Here is a 25,433-nt window from a genome sequence, read left to right as displayed (position 1 = left end):
TCCGCCCAAGGCCCTGCCCCTTCCGGGGAGCCTGGGGCCACTTCAAAATTTTGAGAAAGTGGACCCCCTTCTAAAATTATTGCCCACCCCTGGTTTAAGCCAGTCTCCTTATTAGAGACAAGGATGAGATACATGAGAGAGAGAGATTATCCCACATCTACCTACTGCAGAGTTCTTACATCATCCTGTGTATCTGGGGCTGGCCGCTGTTAGAGAACGTATGAAATAGATTGACACATGGTCTGATCTAGAGTGGCTATTTCTGTATGCTGATGAGGAAAGAAGAAGGAATTATGACAAAATAGTGGACAATGTAATGATGTTAAAATATGCCACCCATCTTGATTCTGTTTCAAGTTTTTTTAAAAAAAGACTTGGGGAAAGGAGGGAGAAAAGGAATCTTCCCCCCTCCAGCTCATCCCTGCAGCTCACCTCAACTCATATAAAAGACATTCTTCCTGAGAGAGTGGCTATCTGGGTTTGCTCTTGTTTAAGGGACTTTATTTTCATTTGCGAGGATTGTGTGTCATAATAGAGTAATAATAAACAGTCTTCAAAACAAACAAGTGCACGGCCAGCTGGCTTTCCTCTCAGGAAGAAAGTCATTGTGTTATGAAGTGGGGATTGTATTAGCTCTGTTCACTTGTTATGTTGCATGTGATTTCTACTGTCCTATAGTTACCCCGGGTGTGGGCCACGGTTTCCCTAGGCACTACACCAATATCTAGATGGTGATGGAAATTTCGGTGTGATAGCCTTACCCATGTACACAGTGGCTGATGCTTTCTGTAACCTGAGCCTGGGAGTGAGTGCAATTGGATGACTTCTTTTGCCCAGGAAGCTGGAAAAAGGTGGGAGACAGGGCTGGGCCAGGCTTCTGAGCGTGTGTGTGTTAGTCTTACTGGCTTGGTGTACAGAGATGGGGGGCAGGGCCCTTGACTCTGAGCCCCTTCTCCCCAACGTGGATTTTATTGACTGCTGAAGGTTTCTAAGATGACAAGTCAGTTCTATGCTGTATCCCTGTGGACTAATAAACCTTCTGTTATGCGTGTTGGCTGAGTCACATCTGACTGCGGATGGGGGTGCAGGGCCTGGTGACTCCCCATACCTCAATGTCACTAGATGAATCAGGATGAGATGGAGTTCTAGCAGATTTGGGGATGAGCTGGTGGAAGAAGATTCCTTTCCAACTCTTCTCCAAAAATTATTCATTATTACAATTATTTATTTTATTTGCATAGAACCGCAGTCATACAGACTACGAGGAACATCCATAGCTGGCATATATTGTCATAATTCCAATGACTTCAATTGACCTATAATAACTTTCATCAACTCAGGACCTACCTTGGCAATTAGAATGTGCTGCTGACTAAAGGCCCTTTTAAAAGCAATTCTGCAATAGATAAGCTAAGGAAATACCAGGAAGAGGCAGTGGGAAAATTTCAATAGTATATGAGGCTGTGACCATGAGTTATATAAAGGATTGATATACCATAAAGATTTACAAGAGGCAGAAATCAAATACACTGTTGTAATTTTCATCTTTGATACTGAAATTAAATAGTTCTTTGAGTGCCGTCCCTGTGGGTGCTCCACTGTAGATATCTGTGTGTCCTAGCACCAGTGATTGGTGATTTTCCCTCACAGTGCTGGCCAAGCTACGCATGTTCGCTCATTGTCTCATGGTACCATTGGTGCCTGCTTTTTACATGTGTGATGTGCTCCCTCAGCTCCTTCTTTGCTGTACTCAGCAGTGCTGACTTCTTCTCTCTGAAAATCAAGAAAACAACTTTAAAACCACTTAAAATTTCTTTCACTTAACTGTGACCCTAGCTTCCTTATTAAAAAACTTCATTAAAAACTTCCTTACTTAACTAAAAATCCTTTATTATCTGAAACTTTCTCTCCCACCTGACAACTCCATTCAGCTCTGGTCATCATGCCAGTTTAAAAAAAAAAGCGATACTTGTCGAGACACCATGCCAGTCTCCAATGGACACTCTTCCTATGTCTAGTGCCTAGGAGAAGCCCATATCCCTCATAAGTGTTGCACTGTAACAATCTTAAACCGAGAGCGAGGCGTAATAGAGAGCTTTGCCTCAAAATGATAATACCGGAGAAGTCATTATAGCCCTCTGAAGAGACTCCCTCCACAGACTCCCATTGAAAGCTCCAGCAGAGACAAGGCTTAACCCTCAAGTAGTTTCAGGAAGCAAGCCTCTTCATCTCCAAACTGGGTCTCCCACAAGACAAGAACTTCTCCAGCGAGATTCCTGCTCTCAGTGCCAAGCTCTTCAAGAGTCAGCACCACTGACGCAGTGGGTACCTTTGGCATGGACATTGTTGGTACCAAAACATGGTGAATTGGAGCCAAGATGCAATGTCCCTTCTGTGGCACCATCGATACAGACTCAGAATTCGGTACCAAAGCCAAAGTGCACAGACGTACCGCCTCCACCAGAAACAACCCAGACTTTAGTACTGGTAGAGAAATCCCATCTGGCACTGACTGACACCAATAAGGTAGTACAGAAACATAAATGCCCAAATGACAGTCAGCAATTCCTCCGTCATAAGGATATAGAGATCACATCAGTACCACAATCTCTGCTCCTTGGCATGGATCATTCACTAACCCAAAGAGCAGACCATTCACTTCCATCTCCTGTCCCCTCCCTCACACAAAGTGAAACAAGACCTGCCAACACTGCAGGTTCTCATGCCAACACTCGTCACTTACTTAAAGGAGACTTCCCCTGGAACCTAGCCATAGAAAGATGGCACGGGGGGCCTGATGCAATCCTTTTAGGGACAATCATTGTCGTATCTATCACCACCTTACCTCCATACACTGGCCACCATGGGATCCCTTGGTGAACTAAAGACAGTGCTACATGGCTCAGTCTACACCAGCCCAATCTGGCAATCCGGTGCCTTCCCCTTCAGACCCATGAGATGATCTCTGACATAGGGGATGAGGAACTCCCTGATGACAAGGAGCTGGAATCTACAAACAGTAAGGAGGTGTCTCTGGCCAGCAACGCTTCTTCACTGGATGAAGCAATCATCTCGTCTATGCCAACACCAGTGGATGACCTAAAACAATTTGAAGAACTGTTCAAGAAAGTGGCTACAGCACAGGAAGTCACATTACAAGAAGAGCAAGAAAAACAACACAAACTCCTGCAGATCCTCCAACCATGTGTCACCACCAAGATCACCCTCCAAATAGAGGAGGCAAACACCCACTTCCACACCAAACTCCCTCATGGTTGATGTTGTCCACCACCAAGCAAAGCAACCACAATTCCCTTCTCCCCAGAATAAAGACCACAAACATCTCGATCTATTCAGATGTAAAATACATTAATTGGCTACCTTCCAATTCCAGGTTGCCAAGTACTCAGTACTCTTAGGGTACGTCTACACTACCCTCCTATTTCGAAGTAGGAGGGTAATGTAGGCATACCGCACTTGCAAATGAAACCCGGGATTTGAATTTCCCGGGCTTCATTTGCATAAACTGGGAGCCGCCATTTTTAAATCCCGGCTAGTTCGAACCCCGTGCCGCGCGGCTACACGCGGCACGGAGTAGCTAGTTCGGATTAGGCTTCCTAATCCGAACTAGCTGTACTCCTCGTGGAATGAGTACAGCTAGTTCGGATTAGGAAGCCTAATCCGAACTAGCTACTCCGTGCCGCGTGTAGCCGCGCGGCACGGGGTTTGAACTAGCCAGGATTTAAAAATGGCGGCTCCCGGTTTATGCAAATGAAGCCCGGGAAATTCAAATCCCAGGCTTCATTTGCAAGTGCGGTATGCCTACATTACCCTCCTACTTCGAAATAGGAGGGTAGTGTAGACATACCCTTAGTGAATTATGACCACTTCAATTATGCTAAACTGCAGGAACTCCTTGACCACTTGCCAGAACACAGAAACACACTAAACTACAAACCATCATTCAAGAGGGCCAAACAATAGCGTGAATTACCCTTCAAGCGGCCACAGATTTTGTGGTCACAGTGGCTCACTGCTACAGCTGCTGTCATGTACTGAGCATCCTGGCTACAGGCCTCTGGGATCACTAAGGAGTTACAGATGAAGGTGGAAGATGTTCCCTTTGATAAAACACATTTGTTCCATAAACAGATGAAGCCCTCCTAAGCCATACTGTGCATTCTGGTCATTTACACCCCATCAAACAAGACATACCTCTACACACTGTACCAGAGACCTTGTGACACTTCCTTCAATGCACAACAGCAACAACCTGTGGACAAAAGGGAAAAATATTATTCCCAAAAGCACAGAACCCCACATCACAATCTATCCTGCACATAGATATTTCCACATGTTCATGGTAGGCCCTAAACACTACCAATATGGGGTATTACCATTTGGCCTATTCACTCCCCTATGAGTCTTCTCAAAGACACTTGAAGTGATGGTGGCATGCCTTCGACAACAAGGCATAATACTATTTCCCTACCTTAATCATTGCTTAATCAAGGGCACCACACAGCATAAGACACATGGTGCACACAACTATGGACCTCTTCCAGGGTCTCAGCTTCCAGATCAACACACAGAAATTGACTCTGAAGCCCACATGAACCCTTGAATTCATAGGAACACTCCTATATTTCACAGCAGCCAGAACAATACTCCCCAGACAGATTCGATGCAGTGACAACACTCATAACTACAGTTACACACAGCGCTTACACAGTAGCAAGAACTTGCTTCCAATCTTAGGACATATGGTAGCTACCTACATAGTAAAATATGGCAGACTTCACATGCACTGCCTCCAGAGTTGGCTCGCTACAGTATGTATGCCTGCCCACTACAACCTGTGCAAGAGTCTCATGCTTCTCGCTCCCTTCCCCTATGTACTCACTTCCCTATACTGGTGGACACAACCTTGAAACTTGCTGGTGGGCATCACCTTCCAACGGGTTCCTCTAGTGTGTGTTATCACAGGCTCCTCCCTTATAGGTTGGGATGTTCCCCTAGACCACCATGTCATCGAGGGCAAATGTTTCTTACAGGAGTCCCGGCTGCACGTCAGCCTCCAAGAACTCGGCAAGGTGTGGAATGCATGCCATCACTTCCTACCATTAATACAAAACAATAAGAATTTTCACAGAAAACATTGCATGCATGTCTGTATTAATCGACACAGGAGTGCCCGGTCTCATTCCCTGTGTAGCAAAGCCCTCACACTATGGAATTGGTATATCCACCCCCAAAGTAGCCCTGGCTATGTCCTATCTTCCAGGCTCCCAAAATACCACAGCAGACAACCTCAGCTGTCTTAGAGCAACACAAATGGGAGATCAATCCCATCATCCTCGAGGCAATATTCCATAAATGGGGTTACCCTCAGATTGACCTTTTCACAACTTGAAAGAACAGCATATGTTGGTAATTCTGTTTCAGAGAGGGATCCAAACCAGGGTCACTTTTCTTATTACATGAAAGAACCTCTTCAATGCCTTTCCACCCTACCTCTGATCCCATGAGTCATACAAAAGATAGGCACAGACCAGGCATACGTTATCCTCATCACACCAAGAAGACCCAAACAGACCTGGTTTCTTTACTTAATACGACTTGTGTTGTGCAATCCATGTAGACTATTCCAACTATTGGCTCTCTTATCACAACACTGGGGCTACACATTGCACCCAAATCCAGCAACTCTTGATCAAAGCATGGCTGCTTTGTAGTTCTGACCTGGAGAAGAAACCTGTTCCAACAGAGTAAAACAAATATTACTCAATAGTTGTAATTCCACAGTGAGATATAGTTACCTATATAAATGGGAAAGATTCTTCACATGGTGCTAGCAATACCAACTGTCTTCTACCATGGCACCCCTCTCTACAATACTTGACTACATGCTGGCTCTCACAAATCTGGCTTATCCCTAAGTTTCCTTAAAGTTCACCTAGAGGCTATCACAGCCTTTCACAAACTGGTAGATGGCTCATCCATCTTTTCCCATATGATCACCAAATATTTTCTTACAGATATCCAGAACCCTACACCACACTAGGACCTTAACTGCCTTGAGAACTCTATTTGAACCCTTTGCCTTGTGCTCCTTTCTCCACATATCCATAAAGGTAGCATTCCTGGTAGCATCATGTTGGCCAGGTAGGTGGGAGAAATAGCAGGCCTTATGGCAAACACTATCTTCAGAAAGGATGGAGTCACATTATGTCCACACTGGAAATTTTTGCTAAAAGCGACTTATGTGTTCCACGTTAATGAGTCCATAGAGTTTTATTGGTATTCTTTCCTAAACCACACAAAGACGCCCTTGAAGCATCCCTTCAACATTTGATATCAGATGTAGAGATGTAAAGGGTTAATGGTAAGCATCAGCCTTACTGGCATGCTTACTGGGGTAACTAGTTAACTGGAGGCCTGGCCAGGCTGGAGCAGCCCTCCAGCTATATCGTGTCGCATGTGGCGGATGAGGAGTGAGCTGCAGCCCCACCAGGCCCAGAGCACCACGGTGCAGGCAAGAAGTGCTCCACCTAGGCTGGCTGGAGCAGTCTCCCCACCCGCAGCATGGTGCTTTTCGCCGAGTTGGGCCTGAGCATCCCCATCCCTGGAATCCCGGGGAAGCAGATTCCCAGGAATTTATCTACAGATTTGACACCAATACACTGGGTTTAAACAAATACAATAATTGGCTGGCGCATTTCAAAGCCAGTTTCTCCTGCCATTAACATCTGCATTTCCATATCAAAAGTTGTGTATGGGACACATCCAGCCCACTTAATTAGCCTTATTAACACAGGTCCTACAGTTGGCGGGTATTTCTGCTGCTGTTACATATATCTCTTGGTTTCTGTTTATTTGTACTCCAGTTCATCTGATGAAGTGGGTGTTGCCCACGAAAGCTCATGATTCTGTATATTTTGGTTAGTCTCTAAGGTGCCACAGGACCACTCGTTTTTAAAGTTACAGACTTACATGGCTACTCCTCTGAGATTTTTTTTCACATACTGTAGATGTAGTGGATAAAATTCTGGCTTCAGCACTCAGTGGTGGCTTTCAAATGTGTGTGTACATATGCCATATAATCATTTTGGCTTTTTCCTTATAGGTTTATTATATTATGCTGGCCATGGCTATGAAAACTATGGAAACAGTTTTATGGTTCCTGTTGATGCCCCAAATCCCTATCGGTCTGCAAACTGTTTGTGTGTGCAGAATATACTCAAACTTATGCAGGAAAAAGAGACCGGGCTCAATGTCTTTTTACTGGATATGTGCAGAAAAAGGTAAGATTTCTAGTTTGAAATTATCACTGTAAATTGTAACTGTGGATTAATCAGTTCCCTGGGAGGGTGAGGAAGGCTAGGGTGACCATAGAACTCATTGCTTTCAGACACAAAGTGTGAAACTGTCTTCTTTTTCATTAGCTTTTCCATAGCAACAGTAAATTGCCAATAGAGAAGGGGGGAGTCTACTTAAAAACAACAAAATCCAGCCACCTTCCCCCCAAAAAAACCCAATAAACCAACACCAAATAATCATAAGGGACAGAGAGGAAGCTAGAACCACATGTGAAACTTCATACTATAAATATTTTTGAAAGTACTGTAATTAAGTGGATGGAAGTTACAGAGACTTTCTAGTGCCAATGAGTTCTGAGAGATTTGAGAGATCCTATTGAAGTCATTGGAATCTTTCAGTTGACTGAATTGTGGTTTGTATCAGACCCCATGTGAAAACATAAAGTTGGTAATTCAGCTTACTATGTATTTTTGCATAAAGTTCAACAGGTTAAAGAGAAACATACTAAAACATCAGACTAGCTAGGTAAAATTTAGAAGAAGAGAGTGAAGTCAGCAGAGGTTGCCTTCACAACATCCCCTGATAATTAGTAGGATGGTCGCCTGTGCATTATGTGAAGAAGTACTTCATTATGTTGACTTAGGTAACCCCTGGTTCCTGTGTTACACGAAGGGGTAAATAATGCTTCCTTATTCCTTATTCACTTTCTTCACACCATTCATGACCTTTAATATAGACCTTTAATATATCCCCTTCCACTTTAGTCATCTCTCTTCTAATCTGAACAGTGCAACTCTTTTTAATATCTTTTGATATGGAAGTTGTTTCATACTCCTGATACTTTTTGTTGCCTTTCTGTACTTTTTTCAATTCTACTGTCTTTGTTGAGATGGGGTGACCAGAAAGGCATGTGATATTCGGGGTGTGGGTGTAGCTTGGATTTACATAGTTACTGTATGATATTTTCTGCCTCACCATTCACTTTTCCCGATTGGTCCTAACCTTCGGCAAGGGTTTGCGGGGGGAGGTGTTTTTGTTTTTTTACTGCCATTGCATGTTGAGCCGATATTTTCAGAGAACTATCCATGATGACTTGGAGATCATTTTTGAGTGGTAACAGCTAATTTAGGTCACACTATTTCATGTTTTCCAGTGTCAATTACTGTGTGTTTATCAACACCCAATCACCCAGTTTTGTGAAACAGCGAGATGATAAATATTGATTTGGGTTTAACTGTCTTGAATAATTCTGTATTGTCTGCAAACTTTCCCACTTCACTTTTTACCTGCTTTTACAGATCACTGATCGATATGGTGAACATCACTAGCCCAAATATGGATCCTGGGAGGACCCCTCTATTTAGCTTTCTCCATTTTGAAACTGATACTCTATTCCCACCATAGGTTAAAAGATAGGCAACATGTTGCTCTTTATCCCATGACTATACAGTTTGCTTAAGAGCCTTTGATAAGGAACCTTGTCAAAGGCTTTCAAAAAATATCCCACACTATAGCCACAAAATCACTCTTGTCCATATGTTTGTTGATACCCTCAGGTGTGATTTCCCTTTACAAAGGCTGGGTTGATTCTTTGCCAGCATATTGCGTTTATAGTAAATAACAGAATGATCAAAACACAGAGATAGTTTCAGCCAGTTTGTTTGATAATGAAGTTAGGTTTACTGGCCTGTAATTTCCAGGATCACCTCTAAAATTATTTTCAAATATTGGTGTTACATTAGCTGTCATCCAGTCATCTGGCTACATATCACAGTTGGTATTTTTGCAATTTCAAATCTGAGTGCCTTCAGAACTCTTGAGGGAGTATCATCTGGTCCTGGTGACTTATTACCAGAGAGATTACTCCTCGTGACTGCTACAGTGATTCCAGAGCCTGTGAATTTCATTATTAATGCAACATTAATAACTCAATTAAACATCACATTCTACTGACTGAACTAAAAATATGTCTCTAAGAACTATGGCAGATTTTCACATCTCAGCCTTGCTGATGTTGCATTATGAAAGGAAAACTCATCAAGTTTCCATTAGCCTAAAATGACTGGCAGTTTTCAGTTGTTTCAAAGACTCTTCTTGCTAGACTGAGGCCAAATTCAACAGCAATTAATATGAGGTGCTATCATCTTGCCAATGTATCGTATTTGGCTGTGTCTCAGTATTGTTTTCATGAAAATGTTAATGCAGTTAATTCTGTCTGTTTTTTCATTAACATAAGAACATAAGAATGACCATACTGGGTCAGACCAAAGGTCCATCTAGCCCAGTATCCTGTCTTCCGACAGTGGACAATGCCAGATGCCCCAGAGGAAGGGAACAGAAAAGGGGATCTCCCAGCAATCCCTTTCTCATCACCCATTCCTAGCCTCTAACAGAACACCATTCCTACCCATCCTGGCTAATAAGCAGTGATGGATCTAACCTCCTTAAATTTATCTAGTTCTTTCTTCAACCCTGTTAAAGTCCTGGTCTTCACAGCCTCCTGTGGCAAGGAGTTCCACAGGCTGATCATGCGCTGTGTGAAGAAAAACTTCCTTTTGTTTGTTTTAAACCTGTTACCTGTTAATTTCATTTGGTGACCCCTAGTTCTTTTTTTATGGGAACAAGTAAGTAACTTTTCCTTATTCACTTTTTCCACACCAGTCATGATTTTATAGACCTCTATCATAGCTCTCCTTTAGTCTTCTCTTTTCTAAGCTGAAAGGTTTCAGTCTTTTTAATCTTTCTTCATATAGGACCTGTTCCATTGGTGGATTCAGTCCCGGTTTTGGAAAGTTAACTGCTTTCCATGAAATATATACTGCAATACTTGTGTGACTGTGGTGTCGGATTCACGTTCTAAACTTTTGTTTCCATTTGTTATAGAAATGAGTATGATGATACCATTCTAATCTTGGATGCCCTGAAGGTTACAGCTAACATCGTTTTTGGATATGCAACGTAAGGAAGCTTCTCCCACCACATTTCAAGACCAGAAGGAACTGTTGTGGTCATTTAGTTGACCTTTTCTAAAAAATAGCCTATTCTGTAGAGTAAGAGCACCAGTAACGCATCTCTAATATGTATTCTTATGCTATCACTGGGCTGTTTACATGAATGATTAAAATTGCCCTTAATTCTATCTTGATATGTTAGAAATGTACTGGCTATGGTCAGGTCTAAACAAGTTAGATCGACCAAAGTGTGTCACTCAGATGTATGGCAAATCTACCTCCTTGAGTGACCATTGCTAAGATGACTTAACTCCTGGTTAGATGATTCAAGATTGATGGACAGATTCTTCTTTTGACCTACCTATTGTCTCTGAGGCAAGTGGATTAATTATAGAAATGGGAGAAACTCTCCGGTTGCTGTAGTTTGTATGTACACTGAAGTGCTTTATTTTGACTTTGCTGGGGAAATCACAGTATAATCAGAGAGCTGTGCAACCTGGAACTAGCTTAGTCGGGAGGAAGGGAGATGCATATATCCACTTAAAAGAGGAGATGCCCAAAGAAACCTGAAGCTGAGCGTGATGACCTTTTCTGAACTATACAGGGAGAATACAGATGCAGTTGCCCTGAACTATGACATATGTCTCATGTCATACTGTAGCCATGTTGGTCTCAGGACATAAGAAAGACAAGGTGGACATAAGAAAGACAAGTATCTTTTTTTGGACCAAATTCTGTTGAGCTAAAAACAACTCTGTGGAGCTCAAAAGCTTGCTTCTATCATGAATAGAAAATGGTCCGGTTACAGATAGTATGTTATGCAATGAGGAGTAACAGTTAATTTGAGGGAAGGGTTTTGGATCGGACTACCACACACGGTGAGTTAATTCAGGCTACCAGCATTTTAAAATGGCAACCAGCTGCAAATATGCTAATCAAGCGCGGGATATTTAAATTTGCCTCCCTAGTCCGAACTAGGGGGCAAGTGTAGACATACCCAAAGTTAATTCTGTAATTCTAGTATTCTGAAGTGATTATATTGTTGATTTAATATGGCAAATACAAAAGTATTCAGCTGGTAAGTGGCCAAGAGTTTTGCCAAAGTGTTGCACACGATGGTAGGTATTGATGGAATTTGCACTGTTAACATTTTTCAGGCACAGCTTTGGGACTGTCCTCCAAGATAATTTGTTGAAGGAGGAATAATATTGTACTTTAGGTTGATCTTGCCTCATTCCTGTGATATGGTGGTGATTCTGAACTCTTCACAAATGAATAGTTTGTAAATATATATTACATTTCTGTGACGACCAGACTGATTAGGTTCTAAAACCAGACTAGTCTTCATACAGCAGTTTCTTATTTCACATTTAGCATTCTTTTCACATTGATACATAATTTATTATTAATTAATATTATTAATTTATCACTGTCTGTCTCATTTTACGACTCTTACTTATATTTATTATACTTTAAAGATGCCAAGGAGCAGAAGCTTTTGAAATTCAGCACTCTGGGTTAGCCAATGGGATTTTCATGAAGTTCTTGAAGGAACGCATGTTGGAAGACAAGAAGATTACTGTGCTTCTTGATGAAGTTGCAGAAGGTAAAAGCAACTTGAATTTAAGCTTTCCTTAAGTTCCAGTTTATACAAAAATCCTTTTTTCTTTCTTATCTAAATCTTCTCTTCTACACTGAGTGTTCTTCACTTCTCTAAATTCTTATTACTGCATTGTGTAAACACACCATCAAAATGCAGTTATCTCTTGTGTAATAAAATCCCTGTCTGTAAACTGACCTGCTCCTGTGGGACACAAGGTGCTATCCATTCAAAGGTAGTTTGTTGTATGAGTTTATATTTCAATTGTTGCTTCAAATCTTGTTATTGAAGCATGTTTAAGGCTTTCCCTGCAGGAAAATCTTTAAGTGCATAAAGGATAAAGTATGTTTAATATCCAATATTTCTGAATGTGACTAGGATTTATTATGCAAAAAAGGGCTTTCATTTTTACAAAGTGAGACAGAAATGGCATATATTTAACTTTGAAGCATTTCAGAAGCAGCCCTTACCATAATAACTCTGCTATTGATGAGCAACTATAATATGAATCATAGAACTGGAAAGAAACTAGAGATGTAATCAGGTCCACTATCTTGCACTCATGGGTGGACCAAGAGCCATCTATCTATTCCATCCCTAACATGTGTGTGCCTAATCTGCTCTTAAAAATCTCCAATAATGGAGAGCCTCCCACCAGCTCCCTAATCAACTTATTCCAATGCTTAACCACCATGACAGTTAAAAAAAGTTTTTTCCTAATGTTCAACCTAGACCTAAACTTTTCTTGCTGTAATTTAAGCCCATTGCTTGTTCTTACTCTGAATTTTTGTGAGTATACAACTCTCATCAGATTTTACAGATGAGTGTCACTGAAAATAATTCTCCTGGGTCATGTGGTCTCAGGATGTGACCGCTATCCCAATTAACTTAACCTGAAGACAGACTAATTATGCTTGAATCCTATGTGCCACATATCGTATCAGTGCCACATTTGTTGACATAACCATTATTTATGACTAGACTACAATGAAGGACCCTATTCAGCTTTTGTCACTGAAGCAAAGCTCTCTAGTTAGAACATAAGAACATAAGAACGGCCGTACTGGGTCAGACCAAAGGTCCATCTAGCCCAGTATCCTGTCTACCGACAGTGGCCAGCACCAGGTACCCCAGAGAGGGTTGACCGAAGACAATGATCAAGCGATTTGTCTCCTGCCATCCCTCTCCAACCTCTGACAAACAGAGGCCAAGGACACCATTTTATCCCCTGGCTAATAGCCTTTGGTTGTTGATGGGAATATTGCCTGAGTGACGAGCACTGAAGAGACTGTCTTAGTTGTGAGCATTCTCTTAAAGCATAGGATAGACAAGTGCATTTACATGTTGGATTATATGCACAGATTTTTTTTAACAAAAATCCTCTGGCTTCTCAATAAAAATGTCCAGATCTCCCAACAGCTAGACATTTACAATCTGGATAATGGGTCACATTTTGCTATCAGTTCCACCTGCATATTGAACTCAGTGAGGCACCAGGATTGTAAGTGAATACACAATTTGGCTCAGTGTCCATATGTGACAAGGATTCATAAATCAGAAATGTCCAAACCAGATATCAAATATACATCCAAATTGGTATGCCATGGACAAGACAGACTGTAGAAAATGTTACCAGAGTTGACACAATTCAGTTTGAATGTACCAGCAATACAGGGAGAAAAAGGAAATGATGATTGTGTCACTAGCTGCAGCAGAAGCACATGAAGTGCACATATGCTGCATGATAAACAATGTTGTCACTGCCAATTGGCGTATGACTTACCCATGCCACTAAAGTGTGGATCTATAGATGATAGTTACTTCTCAATTGTTAGTTCATCACCTATTTTACATTTTTTTCCCACATGGCTTATCTTCTGTTTAATTAGATATGAAAATATGGAATGGTAGGGCACTGTTTTAATATTTTTTTTAAGTTTATTGGCAAGCTTTGTACATGCACAGGACTGTCATCATAAGAAAATCTTGACCTGTATTTTAGACAAATAAGAGATTTAGCTATTATATATCTTAAAATGATGATTACCGACTTCAGGATTTAAGCTGATTCTTACTTACTATTTTAACACTTACGTAGTTTCAAAGGAAGACACAGTGCACAGAATGAAGATGCAGGGTCTTTTTCTCCTCTCATGCTGGCTGGAATTTTAAAATAACTGTGGTGAAAGTAATGTGTTCATACCCATGTACATGAGAAGAGAATGAAGCACATCTTCTTAGCTTGAAGATGTTTTAGTTCAGATTATGTATGGGTCACAACACGTAATGTGATAGAATAATTAATTATTGTCAGAGACAACGTATTGGACTAGGTGAATTGATATATTCATCGTGTATGGAAATATTACATTCCAGAGGAAAATACATAGGCCATTGTTCAATAATAGATATAATATTTAATCCCAAACTTGAATAGTCATCCACATATATAAATTCATAATTATAAAGCTTGATTTTAATTCAAATCACTCTTTACCCATTAGATTTAATTTTAAACACAGCAAAAACAGCTGAAAAAGAAAAAGTGAGCTTACGTTGTTTCATTGATCTTTAAAGGTTTCCATTCAGCACACTGCTGAAGAATATGACTTAATAAGGTTAACATTAGTCACATTCTTAAATGTGGAGACATGCTGAAAAACAGAAAACAAAAAACATTTCCCTGAGGAATCTTTCATGCTAACTTTCAGCTTTCACTAATTATGTAACTGCTTTCATTATAATTTTAGCAGCTTTGATTCCTAGAAAACTATTTGCATTTTATCTTCAGATATGGGTAAATGTCATCTTACCAAAGGCAAGCAGGCTTTGGAGATTCGCAGCAGTTTATCTGAGAAGAGAGCATTAACTGATCCCATTCAGCAAACAGGATCATCTGCAGAGTCCCTGGCACGAAACTTACAGTGGGCCAAAGCTCATGGTACAGTAAACATCTCTTCCAAAAAACACCTTCCAAAATATTAATTTCATTAATAGTCCTTTGTCTCACTTGATATGCATCAATAATTCAATTGAAAATATATTTGGGCATAGTGTCTAGTCCTTAGTGTTGGGTTTTTTTCATTGGCTATATTATATGGAATAGAAATGTTCCCAAGATACAGAGTTTTGAGGCTCTGGGAGGTTTTTGCTTGGGTCAATTTCTGGATGAAATTTTTATGAGAAACAAGAGATGCCAAATTCACTTCAGGTGAGTTAACTTCAAGAGCAGCATACCAGACATTATCCCTGACTTCCCTTTTTTAAAAAACAAGAATTTTTAAATATTTTTCCTGATAGGTTTGAATGTGGAACTGAATTATTTGTAATGTATTTGAGAAAATTGGAGAGGAAAGAAAAATGATCAGACTACTAAACCCTTTGCCACTATTACAAACTTGCAGATTATATCGTATCCAATATCTATTGAAAGTCAGTGGAATTTGAACATGTACCCCCAATTTGCACTTTATACTTATGTGGTTTAGTGATTTCATCCTTGTGCCTATTTTTAAAATCGGCACAGAATAGAGAAATGTGCTGGTTCTGCTGTTAAAACTAGGAATGCCGGCGGTTTTTCATAGGCACTACTCGATTCTCTGAAATTTTTCCTTTTTATTGTAGGCCTTGCTTCATGCATAGGAAAAAAAATCCACAAACCTTTGTGGGCCACCAAAGACACAGACATAATGTAAACAGGATTTTTGTTTGTTTGTTTTTGTTTTATTGATATATTTCTATACCCCTACAATTTCTATTTCTGTTCCTGTGTGCAAAGTGTAACTGTGTACAGACTAAGGCCACTGTAATTATAAAGGCATAGTTGAAGTGGTACAGTGTTACTTTCTAAGATAAGCCCCTAAGCTAACTTGACTGGATCAAGTACTTTCAGTATACAGGCTAAATCAGCATAGCTGTGCGACTCATATAACTGTGTCAGCAGCACGTCTCGTAGATATAGCTATATCAGTAGAAGAGCTTTCGTCAACATGGTATGGGGAGGTAACATTTCTACACTGACACTAAAAACCTTTCTGTCAGCATGACCTGCATCCCTGTTACCGGGCTCTGTCAACCTAGCTACATCAGTATTATATAGCTATGTTCTTATTCTAGCCATGCAAAATGTTACTCTAGTTGTATCCCATTTGGAAAGGTGCTTGTACAGCAGTGGTCACCAGCCCGGGTGGCTGCCCTTGTTTGCTCCAGCCCAGCTGGCCACGGCGTTCAGCCTGCTGAGGTTACGCCGCACTCCAGCTGGGCTGGATCATAGAGGGGTAGCCGCCCGACCAAGTGGCCGCATGGCTGCTGCCCGGGTGGCTGCCCTTCTTTGATCCAGCCCAGCTGGATCATGGTACAGCCTCGGCAGGCTGAAAGCTGTGGCCCACGAGGATGCGCCGTACTCCAGCTGAGCTGGGTCAAAGAGTGGCTGCCCCTCTTTTAACTTGCAAGCTGGAAGAGGGGAAGAGGTGTGCTGTGCATCCCCGCTCTTGCCTCCTGCTCTGGGAGAGGGCTGGGCGGTTGGCACATGTAGTGCCTTGGAGACAGGGCTAGGCCACGCTGTTCTCTGCAGGCTGTGTATGGGGTCAGAGAGCCACCTTCCCAGTGCCCTGCTGCACCCGGCCACGCTGTGTGCAGGTTCAGGGAGCCCCTTCCCCAGTGCCCCGCTGTGCCTGGCCTGGCTGAAGCCAGCCTTGGGCCACCCCTCTGTGCCTGACCTGGACAAAAGCCTCTTCTATTGATACAGCCTCTTTGCCTCCTTCCCCAAATAGCTTTTGGTTGCATTTTCACCCTTTCAGCTTTTCTGCGTTACTGCCCCAACCCCCTCTCGCCCCCAAACTCCTTCTCGTACCCCCATCCCATACCCTCTCCTGCCACTAACCTCCCTCCCGGACCCTGCACCCCACCTCCCTATCCCACTCGCTGGCAGCCCTGTCCCACATATTGAGCCCCTCCTTTTTGTTTCCACCCCAGAGCCTGTGGGGCTCCATAAAATCCATTAACTTTGGAACCCCAGAAACGTAAATCTGGCCTACGGGAAGCCCTGAACCTCAGTCCTCCCTGCCCCTTCCTCTCACCTCTGGGGGCTGGAATGCCAGAAGAGTGAGGTGTCTCAGTTGGGGGCCACATCAGTGAGGGTTGAGGGTTTGGGGAGGAGTTTTTTTGCTTCTCACTTGTGTGGTCCCTCACTGATTTTTCTGTGGGTCAATGGCCCCCAACCCAAAAAAGGTTCCCCACACCTGCCATAAATAAAGAAAACATAGGAAGTTTTTGTGTTGGACGTGATGTTTTACTTTATTTAAGATGAAGTTTGATCAACTATCATGAGAAAGTTAAAATGCTTAATTTGTTTAATAATTTAAATTAAATCGTTCTCCCCAGCTGCAGCACTAGCAAAATGGCTCAGGTATAATTATGTAATTAATGGTGAGTTTCCATTAGTAATGGGTAGTCTGTGGAAAGTTTTGGAGAGGGTGGGGGGGGGGGGGTCAAGAAAGGGATGGGGTAGATCCTGGCTTGCCCTGGCATTTAAAAAGAGATCTTGGGTGTAAAAAGGTTGGAGACCACTGCTGTAAGGTGAGTTGAAGAGGTAGCTCTACAGCACAGCGTCAGCAATTTACTGTTTGTTTGTTAGTAATAGGAAGGGAAGAAAACATAATTTTAGATTGCTAAAACAATGGCAGATGCATGTTAGGCCTCCATCAGAATATTTTAAATCTGTTCCTCCAAAATATTTATTTGCAGAACTCCCAGAAAGTATGTATCTTGAATTTAAATGCGGTGTTCAAATTCAGCTGGGGTTTGCAGCCGAATTTTCCAACGTCATGATCATCTACACAAGGATAGTAAAGAAACCTCCTGAAATATCACTTTGCAAAGCATATGTTACAGACTTCCCGCTTGTAAGTGTTTCCTATTTCTGTTTCAGTGATTGCTCTGTATTTAACTTAGTGGCTATCTGCTTCTGCTCTTGTGCCAGACTATGCCTTTTGGGGTTTGGGATTTAATTCTGAACCAAGCAGGTTGCATATATAAAACAAATCCTGTTATCTTGCTGAAAATCTATTCTTCCCCTTCCCATCACATTCTGATTTCTCTTATTTGCTAGATCTAAATTAGGCTGGGTCCTACATGGAACTAAATGCCTGTAGTGCCTGTTGAAATCAATGGGAGCTGAGAACACTCACTACCTCAAAGAATCGATCTCTTAGGCCACGCTCCTACAAGTCACTACCTACAAGTGCACTACTATCCTCACAGATCCCCACTAGTCACTGTAGCTAGAGTACAGTGAATTGCAGGATTCGAACTTTTAAATTATAAACTCTCTAGCCGTGTTTTCTTATTCTTTCAAAGTGCCTGGCTTGCTCTTGGTGTTGTCTAAATAGTGATTGTAAAGAGAATTACCTATTTGTGAATTAACATATTAAGTGTCTTTCTCTCCTATGGTACTATTACTATAGTGCTATCATATATAATATTGTAAAGTGTTCAGCACACCTGGTATTAAGAGTATGCAGATAAGTTTCTTATTGCAGATTGATCCTGCAATAAGAAGCTCATGATCAGAGCCCCATACAGATCAATGGCTGAACCTTAGTATTGGGGTCTGCCGTTTTATATCCAAAGATAGATCAGGCCTTAATAGACAAAGCCAAGATTTTAAGTGATCAAGTTTATTCTATATCTTATTGGACACCACATTTTTTGTTTTGACTTGTTTATTTCATTATGCCAAGATTATTGTTACTTCCCTGAAATAGGCACAAGAACACCAGGGCATCGTGCAAGAAATGGTGTTTTAATTTGAATTTATCAAAATTTACTAGAACAATTGTACTCTGAAAATGACACATTTAAGGGAAACTAATAAATTCTTCTAATGCTACCTTACTATACTCAAATCTAGAAGACGAAAGCTCTGTTGTTTATGCTATTAGCTGTGGTAATAGGTAGCAGTCCAGCTGCTTTTGACAATACACTGAGTTTTGACCTCTTAGTTTGACGTGTAACAGTGATGACTAGAGAGAGGAGGAAATACGTGATGGGAGAAGAAAAGGGAGGAAAACAAAACTTGCCCTTTTTTTAAAATTGTAAGACATGGGGCAGGAATCTACCTCGAGTTGTAATTTAGAAATGCAAGAGATGAAACACAAACAAGCACTCCTCCATGTGACTGGCGTATTATGCAGCCTCGGTGACTGTTTCTAATATCAGTTGAATATTGTATGTGAAATTTTTTGTTAAGAAAAAGAAAATACTACGTTTGTTTTAAATTTTAATAAATTGTGTAGAAATAAAAGTTGCAAGTTGAACTAAAATCTTAAGCTATTTCACATAAAATCTAAACGTTCCTTTTTATTTTCCTTTTCACAATGTTCTACTAGTTTTTATACCTGCAACTTAGTTCTCACTTTTTTTTTTGTAACAGGACCTGGATGTAGATCCTAAAGAGGCAAATAAAGGGACTCCTGAGGAAACTGGCAGCTATTTAGTATCAAAGGATCTTCCCAAACACTGTCTCTACACTAGACTAAGTTCACTGCAGAAACTAAAGGTGGCTAATGTGTTATTTCTCGTTTCACCCATTTGTTTATAAAGTACAGTTGCTGCACAACTCTAGTAAAAGAGCTAGATTCTATATGTAATTGATATAACATATACTGAATATTTTCAATAATTGTCCAAAGCATACTCACTCAAACATTCATTCTAGCTGCTTAGAAAGAGAATGGCTAAGAGCACACTTCAGTGACTTGGTTCTACTTTAGAGAGAGAGCAAGCCAGAGAATGTGAAATCATATTATTCCACATGTCCCTTTTAAACACAACTCTGGAAAATGTTCCCTATAGGTTGAATGATAAATTGACTTCTCTGGAGGAATCACAGCACCTTGTACATATCATGTTTCCATGTCTGTTTGATCACTAAGCAAACTTATGCCATAAAGAAGAGACATAAATTGAAGTTATTAATAAAAAGTAGAAATGTTATATATAACCTCTTTGCATCCTAACCTATGCCCTTAAACCATTGTGTTTTAAAAGTACTCTTACTCTGCATAGTTAATTGTTGCTGTTAAAAGATTAGAAGTGGACTATAGGATTTTCATGACTTGAGCATTTCTACTGTATATGATCTACCAGAGCGTAGCACAAACACTTTTAGAAACAGAAAAATATTGGAGTGTTTGTGCAGGTGGATGGGATGAAGAGTGCCATAGTGATGAGTACCTTCTTATCCTGCTGCCAGCAGGTTTATAAATCAGGATAACCCATGAGATAGTTACCCCAGTAACCCATATTCATTTCAAGCAAGGTGCACATGGCACTGTACGCTCTTATTTCTTTTGTGGTGGAAAGATATTGCTGAATTGGGTTACCTAAAATTCAAATGAAGTTTGGAGGGGAAGAAAGTGAATGTATCTGTAATACTCCTCCCAGGGTCCACTGGGGCTACGTCTACACTGCAGCCAGTGCTCATTATCATTCGTTGCAGCATCATTTGCATATTCTCTGCCAATACTTTTCGCAGAAGAGGTTTTTGTGCAAAACCAAGCAATGTAGATGCGGCTGTTTTGTGGGGAAAAAAAAACCCCTTTTGCACAAGATCCTTTATACCTCCTTTTTTGAGGCATCAGAGATCTTGCGCGAAAGGGGTTTTGTGCACAAAATGGCCCCGTCTATCCTACTTGGTTTTGCCAAAAACCTCTTCTGCAAAAAGCATCAGCAGAGAATATGCAAATTACAGCTCAACAAATGCTAATGAGTGCTTCATTTGCATTGTCTCTGCCAACAAAAGGCTGCAGTGTAGATGTAGCCCCAGTGCTTTTACAGTTGTTTCATTAACAGAATTTCACCCATACTGTGGATGGGTAAAGTGTGTTCTGCTAAAGAAACAGTTAGTGCACATGGTTGAGGGGAGAGAATAGGATGAGGGAAATCTTGAAGAGCACAGGAGGAAGATTTGGGGACAAGAAATCCCAGGGTGGTTATACTTAGGTATAGTTAGGTATACTATGAAATGAGTGTGCAAAATTTTGCAATGAGTTTGTTTACATCTTTTTCAGCCTCATTGATTCCAGTGAGAATGTAAATCAGTGCAGAATTTGGCCCGGTGTGTGTAGCATACATGTAACTGCAAAGCTATTAGCACTTATACAATTGTACTTATGTCTTTGTGATTTTACTTAAAATGTGTTAATTGCCACCTCAGAGAATCACTTTTTAAAAAATTTATTTCACTGCCTTTTTGAGAGAAGAAGTAATTTTATTGTCTGTCATTCATAGGAGCACTTGATCTTCACAGTTTGTCTGCATTATGAATATCCTGGAATAGAGGATTCCCTTGATGAAAGGAAGGAGGTTAATGTTGGGAAGCCTCTTATTGCTAAATTAGGCATTCATCATGGATTCAAGAAAAATTGTTGTATGTCTGACAGACCTTTCCTTGCCCAAGCATCCACTCCAGTGGCAGCTGAATACTACCTCTCACCCAATCACTGTCAATCAAATTCCTATCCAGGTGTTCACCATCCAAACTCTGCTCATTCAGACCATCTCAGGCAGCCAGAAGCATGCCATTGCATTATGGCTTTGAATATAACTTCAAGACGAGAAGCATGGAATAACTCATCCCACATAAGAGAGAATAATATACCAGTAGAGACGACTGATGACACTGTTGACCTGGGACTCAGCTTCTCCAACAGCCTCAGATTGTCTAAAAAGCAATAGCTGTGATCTCTGCAGAATGTACAGTAGCATCAGTCCTGAGCTAAAGCACTGGCTGTACATTCTCAACAATGTGTTTGTTTGGAGAGAAGGGGCTTAACAAGTACAAAGGTAGTGCTGGGAATTGTGGATTGGGTGTGGGTTGGTGTTCTCTCCTGGGAAACTTTGTGGATCCAAAGAGATGAGAATGGAATATAAACAACTTCTTTATCCCTGAATTGATTTCAGTGGTGAGGGCAGTGTGGGGTTATCATGGGGAGCTGGTGGCAAGAGAGATGGAGTGAAGAGAAGCATGAACTGGGTCCATGGGAGCCCCCTAGGAGCTAACCAGCAGGCACCTTATTATGGCTGCAAAAGAAGAGAGCAACAAGTGTGGAACATTGAGAGGAAGTTGCATGTTTGTGGTAGGGAGTAGATGGGCTTTGTTCTTGTATCACAGGCTCTCTAAGAATACTGAAGCCTCAATCTCCTCAGCTAATCTTGATGTGTGTGTCTAATGACATTCCAGTCTTAAAAGTCTTGCATGATATACCTCTTTCTAATCTTTATTTATAGTTGACAAAGAGATTGGTTTAGCTGTGCAAAAACAAAATGGAAAAAATAGTAGTTAGAGGAGGAGAGAGAGAAAGGGATAAGCAGTAATGAAGGAAAGCAGTAAACAGAATATTCACATTAATGAAACTAAGCTATATTTATATATACAGAGAATTAAAATAGCATAGCAATCACTAAATGTTAAATAGGTTTTTTAGATTTTCCTGTTCTAACCTGCATCATTAGTTGAGTTTAACATTCCAATTTTCTACTTATTTAAAAATGGAAACTTCCATTTCTTTAAAAAGTGTGCAAGCTGGGCATTTAATACCATTTATAGATTCCAAGACTGGTAGGTAATACTGTGATCATCGAGTCTAACCTCCTTTATAATATGATACATAGAACTTCCCCAAAATCATTCTTATTTGAAACAGAATATGTTAGATCTTGTTATAAATGCTTAACTGAAAAGCCCATTGTCAAATATTTGTTTCCCATACAGATACTTATAAACTGTGATGAAGTAATCCCTTAACCTTCTCTTTGTTAAACTGAATAAATCAAGCTCTTTGAGTCTCTCACTCTAAGGCATGTTTTCAAATACTGCTTTAATCATTTTCACGTTCTTTTGTGAACCTTCTGCTATTTATCAGCAGCCTTCTGTGGAACCTTGATGTCCAGTGCTTGGAAGAATCCAGCAAATGACAGAAGAGCAGTAGTCCCAAGCTCAGTGCAAGAAATATAAAAAGCAGAATTGGTCGGAAAGGGGGAAATGGGCAGATAAAGTAATATCACCAATTATTAAGGACACTGCACCACAAATCATTGAGGTAAAATGAAACTACAAAATCATGATGGATGCCTCACTACAGATTTTTGCAGTGCTGAGAAACTCTTTCTTTCATTTTTTGATCAAATATTTTGACGCTCTTCCAAAGTGTTACAACTTTGTTTCCAACTGATTTCTGAAGAGATGGTCATTTCCTCTCCAAGAGTACCAAGTAGTTTTTTTAAATAAGCATTACCTTATTTATTTTAGAGTAGAGATATGAGGATAAATTTAAGTCCTAAGTTTGTTTAGCATTAATATGAGCGCACACATAAAACGTAGAGGCCTGCCATCAGTCTGGTAAGACCTGGTAAAAGCAGGAGCACTTTGTGCCTTATGTCTGATGGCTGGGTAAAGACTTGCACTAAAATATATGAATGATGCTCCTGGATACCAGGCTCTGCTCTGGAATCATACATGCACATGCCATGCTGTTACAGAAGGAGCTCTGCACAATCCCCTCCAGGCCAGAACTAATTCCATTCTATTTTCCAAATAAAACCATTCTGCACAAATGTGCAGTTCCCAGCTAACTAAGGCAAACTCATCTAAGTGTTTTGAAGGATAAGAATCTCATCCAACTCTGGCTTCAAAAGGTGCGAGATGCAGAGTCACGGTTGCACAAACATTCCATCTTAGGTACCAACCTTGAAATTTACAGTGCACCAGCACACCTGTGTGTATTTTGTTGATGTCAACAAAATTGTCCTGCTTCAGTAAACTGCACGACAACACGTTTCATGTTCAGTACTAGAACTAAAGCTTCAGGGACTTAGCCATAATTTAATGTGTGTGACTGGAAACTAGTGTCAAAGCAATAAGGGAGAGGTTTTTAAAGATGTCATAAAATATCTTGGTGCTCTGAAAAAAAGCATGATATCACTGTTCAAGTGGATTCTTATCTATAGTCATAAATTAACATCATTTTACTGGAGAGGAATGATGCTATCAGGTTGAGTAACTGTGCCTTTCGGTTTTTTCCTTTATACACTGTATGCAATTATGAAATAGTTTCTGCATTGGTAAAATTTTTGCAGACCTTCACAATAAATGAAAAGGTAGGAAAAAATAAAGGCTGGCCCATTGGTAAGAATAAATGCTTATTGCTCTTGAGAAGCTACTTTAAAATTCGGTTTAAAATGCTGCACAGGTTTAGGTGAAATACAGCCAAGCTTTTCAGATAAGATGTCATTGAATAAAGAAATAATTTAGAAGGGAGGAGTTACAAGATCTGTAATTCTATAAAACAAATTCCATCTGATATTTTGTCTGGAATATTGAGTAGACTCTATATATGATAATTCTACGTGAAGGTAGAAATATTAATGTTTCTAATCCCACATGAAAATGATACATAGCATTATTATGTGAAGGAGTTTAATGAAAAAGAAATGGAAATCTATAAATTCATCTGTGTTGATAGATGGCTATTCCCTCATGTTAGTTACCTCTGTATTAATGTATTTATTTACTAGATGACAAGTAACTTTAACATAAATGCAAATGGACTTGCACTTTTAGTCTTCTCTGGAGGAGTATAAAACAGTGAAAAAAATATTTTTGAAATATACTTGTGTATATATTGTATAAACTAAATTTTAAATGAAAATCATAGCTTGCAAATGATCTAGTTTAATAGGGTACTTAGTTAAAAGTCTGTCATTGTTTTATTGTTCCTATTACAATTTTTAATTGTTTGCTACTGTTGCAATAAAATGTAATTCACAAAAAGATTCATTAGTAACTTGTGTTCCTTTTCTCTTCCTTTTGAACTTAAAGACAGTGCAAATCATAGATAATGGAATAGTAATTTAAAAAGAGAACTTAATATTAAGAAAAGCAGCTGTATCTTCTGGTAACAGTCATACAAATAAGAGGAACTCTGTCTGTTCCTTCACGGCTCATTTCCAATTCTGCAAAATTAACAAGTATTTTTGGATGTCTGGTTTTGGTCAACTTTAGAGAGGGGGAGAGCCTGACTATCGGAATGAAACTCCCCTTAGTTTCAGCTGGAGTTGTATGTGATCGGTACCTCCTGAAAATCAGGCCCCTACAGGTATCTCAAGTTGGACACCCAAAACTGGAGACCATGTTTGCACACTTAGACTTTATCATCTTTGTACCTCAATTCCCCTATCTACAATGAGAATGAAAGTTCTTGACTTCCTGTCAGCTTAATTGATACCTATAAAGTTGGTTAAGATATTTGAATAAAAGGTGCTAGAGATGTTCAAATTATTATTTAATAAAACTTATTAAATTGGTCAGAACTAGACAAAACCCGTATGAATACGTGTGCGCGCACACATGCATACTTATACACATTTACAAGATAAGCTAGCTCATGACAGGAATGGTCTCGAAAGGCAGATCCGTCTGCTTGAGGTGAAACTGACCATTGACGAGCAGCCACAAGTGGAAGATGGGGAGCAAAATGTCTATACTGGAGAATCTACCATAA

General features: G+C 40.3%; 1 protein-coding gene and 1 long non-coding RNA gene across 10 annotated transcripts in view; one reads left to right on the top strand and one right to left on the bottom strand.

Annotated features, from left to right (window-relative positions):
• Positions 1–24,705, top strand: part of MALT1 (MALT1 paracaspase) — a 114,123-nt gene extending 89,418 nt beyond the window's left edge. For 8 of the 9 annotated variants that reach the window (XM_006116548.3, XM_075932616.1, XM_075932615.1 and 5 more), the window contains 7 exons: positions 7,127–7,304; positions 10,204–10,278; positions 11,750–11,877; positions 14,663–14,812; positions 17,617–17,774; positions 19,304–19,429; positions 21,163–24,705. In XM_006116548.3, the coding sequence (XP_006116610.3) occupies positions 7,127–7,304; positions 10,204–10,278; positions 11,750–11,877; positions 14,663–14,812; positions 17,617–17,774; positions 19,304–19,429; positions 21,163–21,609 (1,262 nt within the window). In that variant the 3' untranslated portion in view covers positions 21,610–24,705. The remainder of the gene's footprint in view (positions 1–7,126; positions 7,305–10,203; positions 10,279–11,749; positions 11,878–14,662; positions 14,813–17,616; positions 17,775–19,303; positions 19,430–21,162) is intronic. The other variant, XM_075932620.1, reaches the window with a different exon arrangement.
• Positions 1,637–5,062, bottom strand: LOC142829982 (uncharacterized). Its single transcript, XR_012904971.1, has 3 exons — positions 4,952–5,062; positions 4,216–4,273; positions 1,637–1,773 (listed from the first exon to the last, which is right to left on the bottom strand). It is a non-coding gene; the product is annotated as an uncharacterized LOC142829982 (long non-coding RNA).
• Positions 24,706–25,433: the final 728 nt, after the last annotated feature.

This window comes from Pelodiscus sinensis, chromosome 6, assembly GCF_049634645.1.
Source record: "Pelodiscus sinensis isolate JC-2024 chromosome 6, ASM4963464v1, whole genome shotgun sequence".
NCBI lineage: Eukaryota > Metazoa > Chordata > Testudines > Trionychidae > Pelodiscus > Pelodiscus sinensis.
Note: the sequence above shows the minus strand (reverse complement) of the source record. Positions and strands in the feature narration are given on the sequence as shown.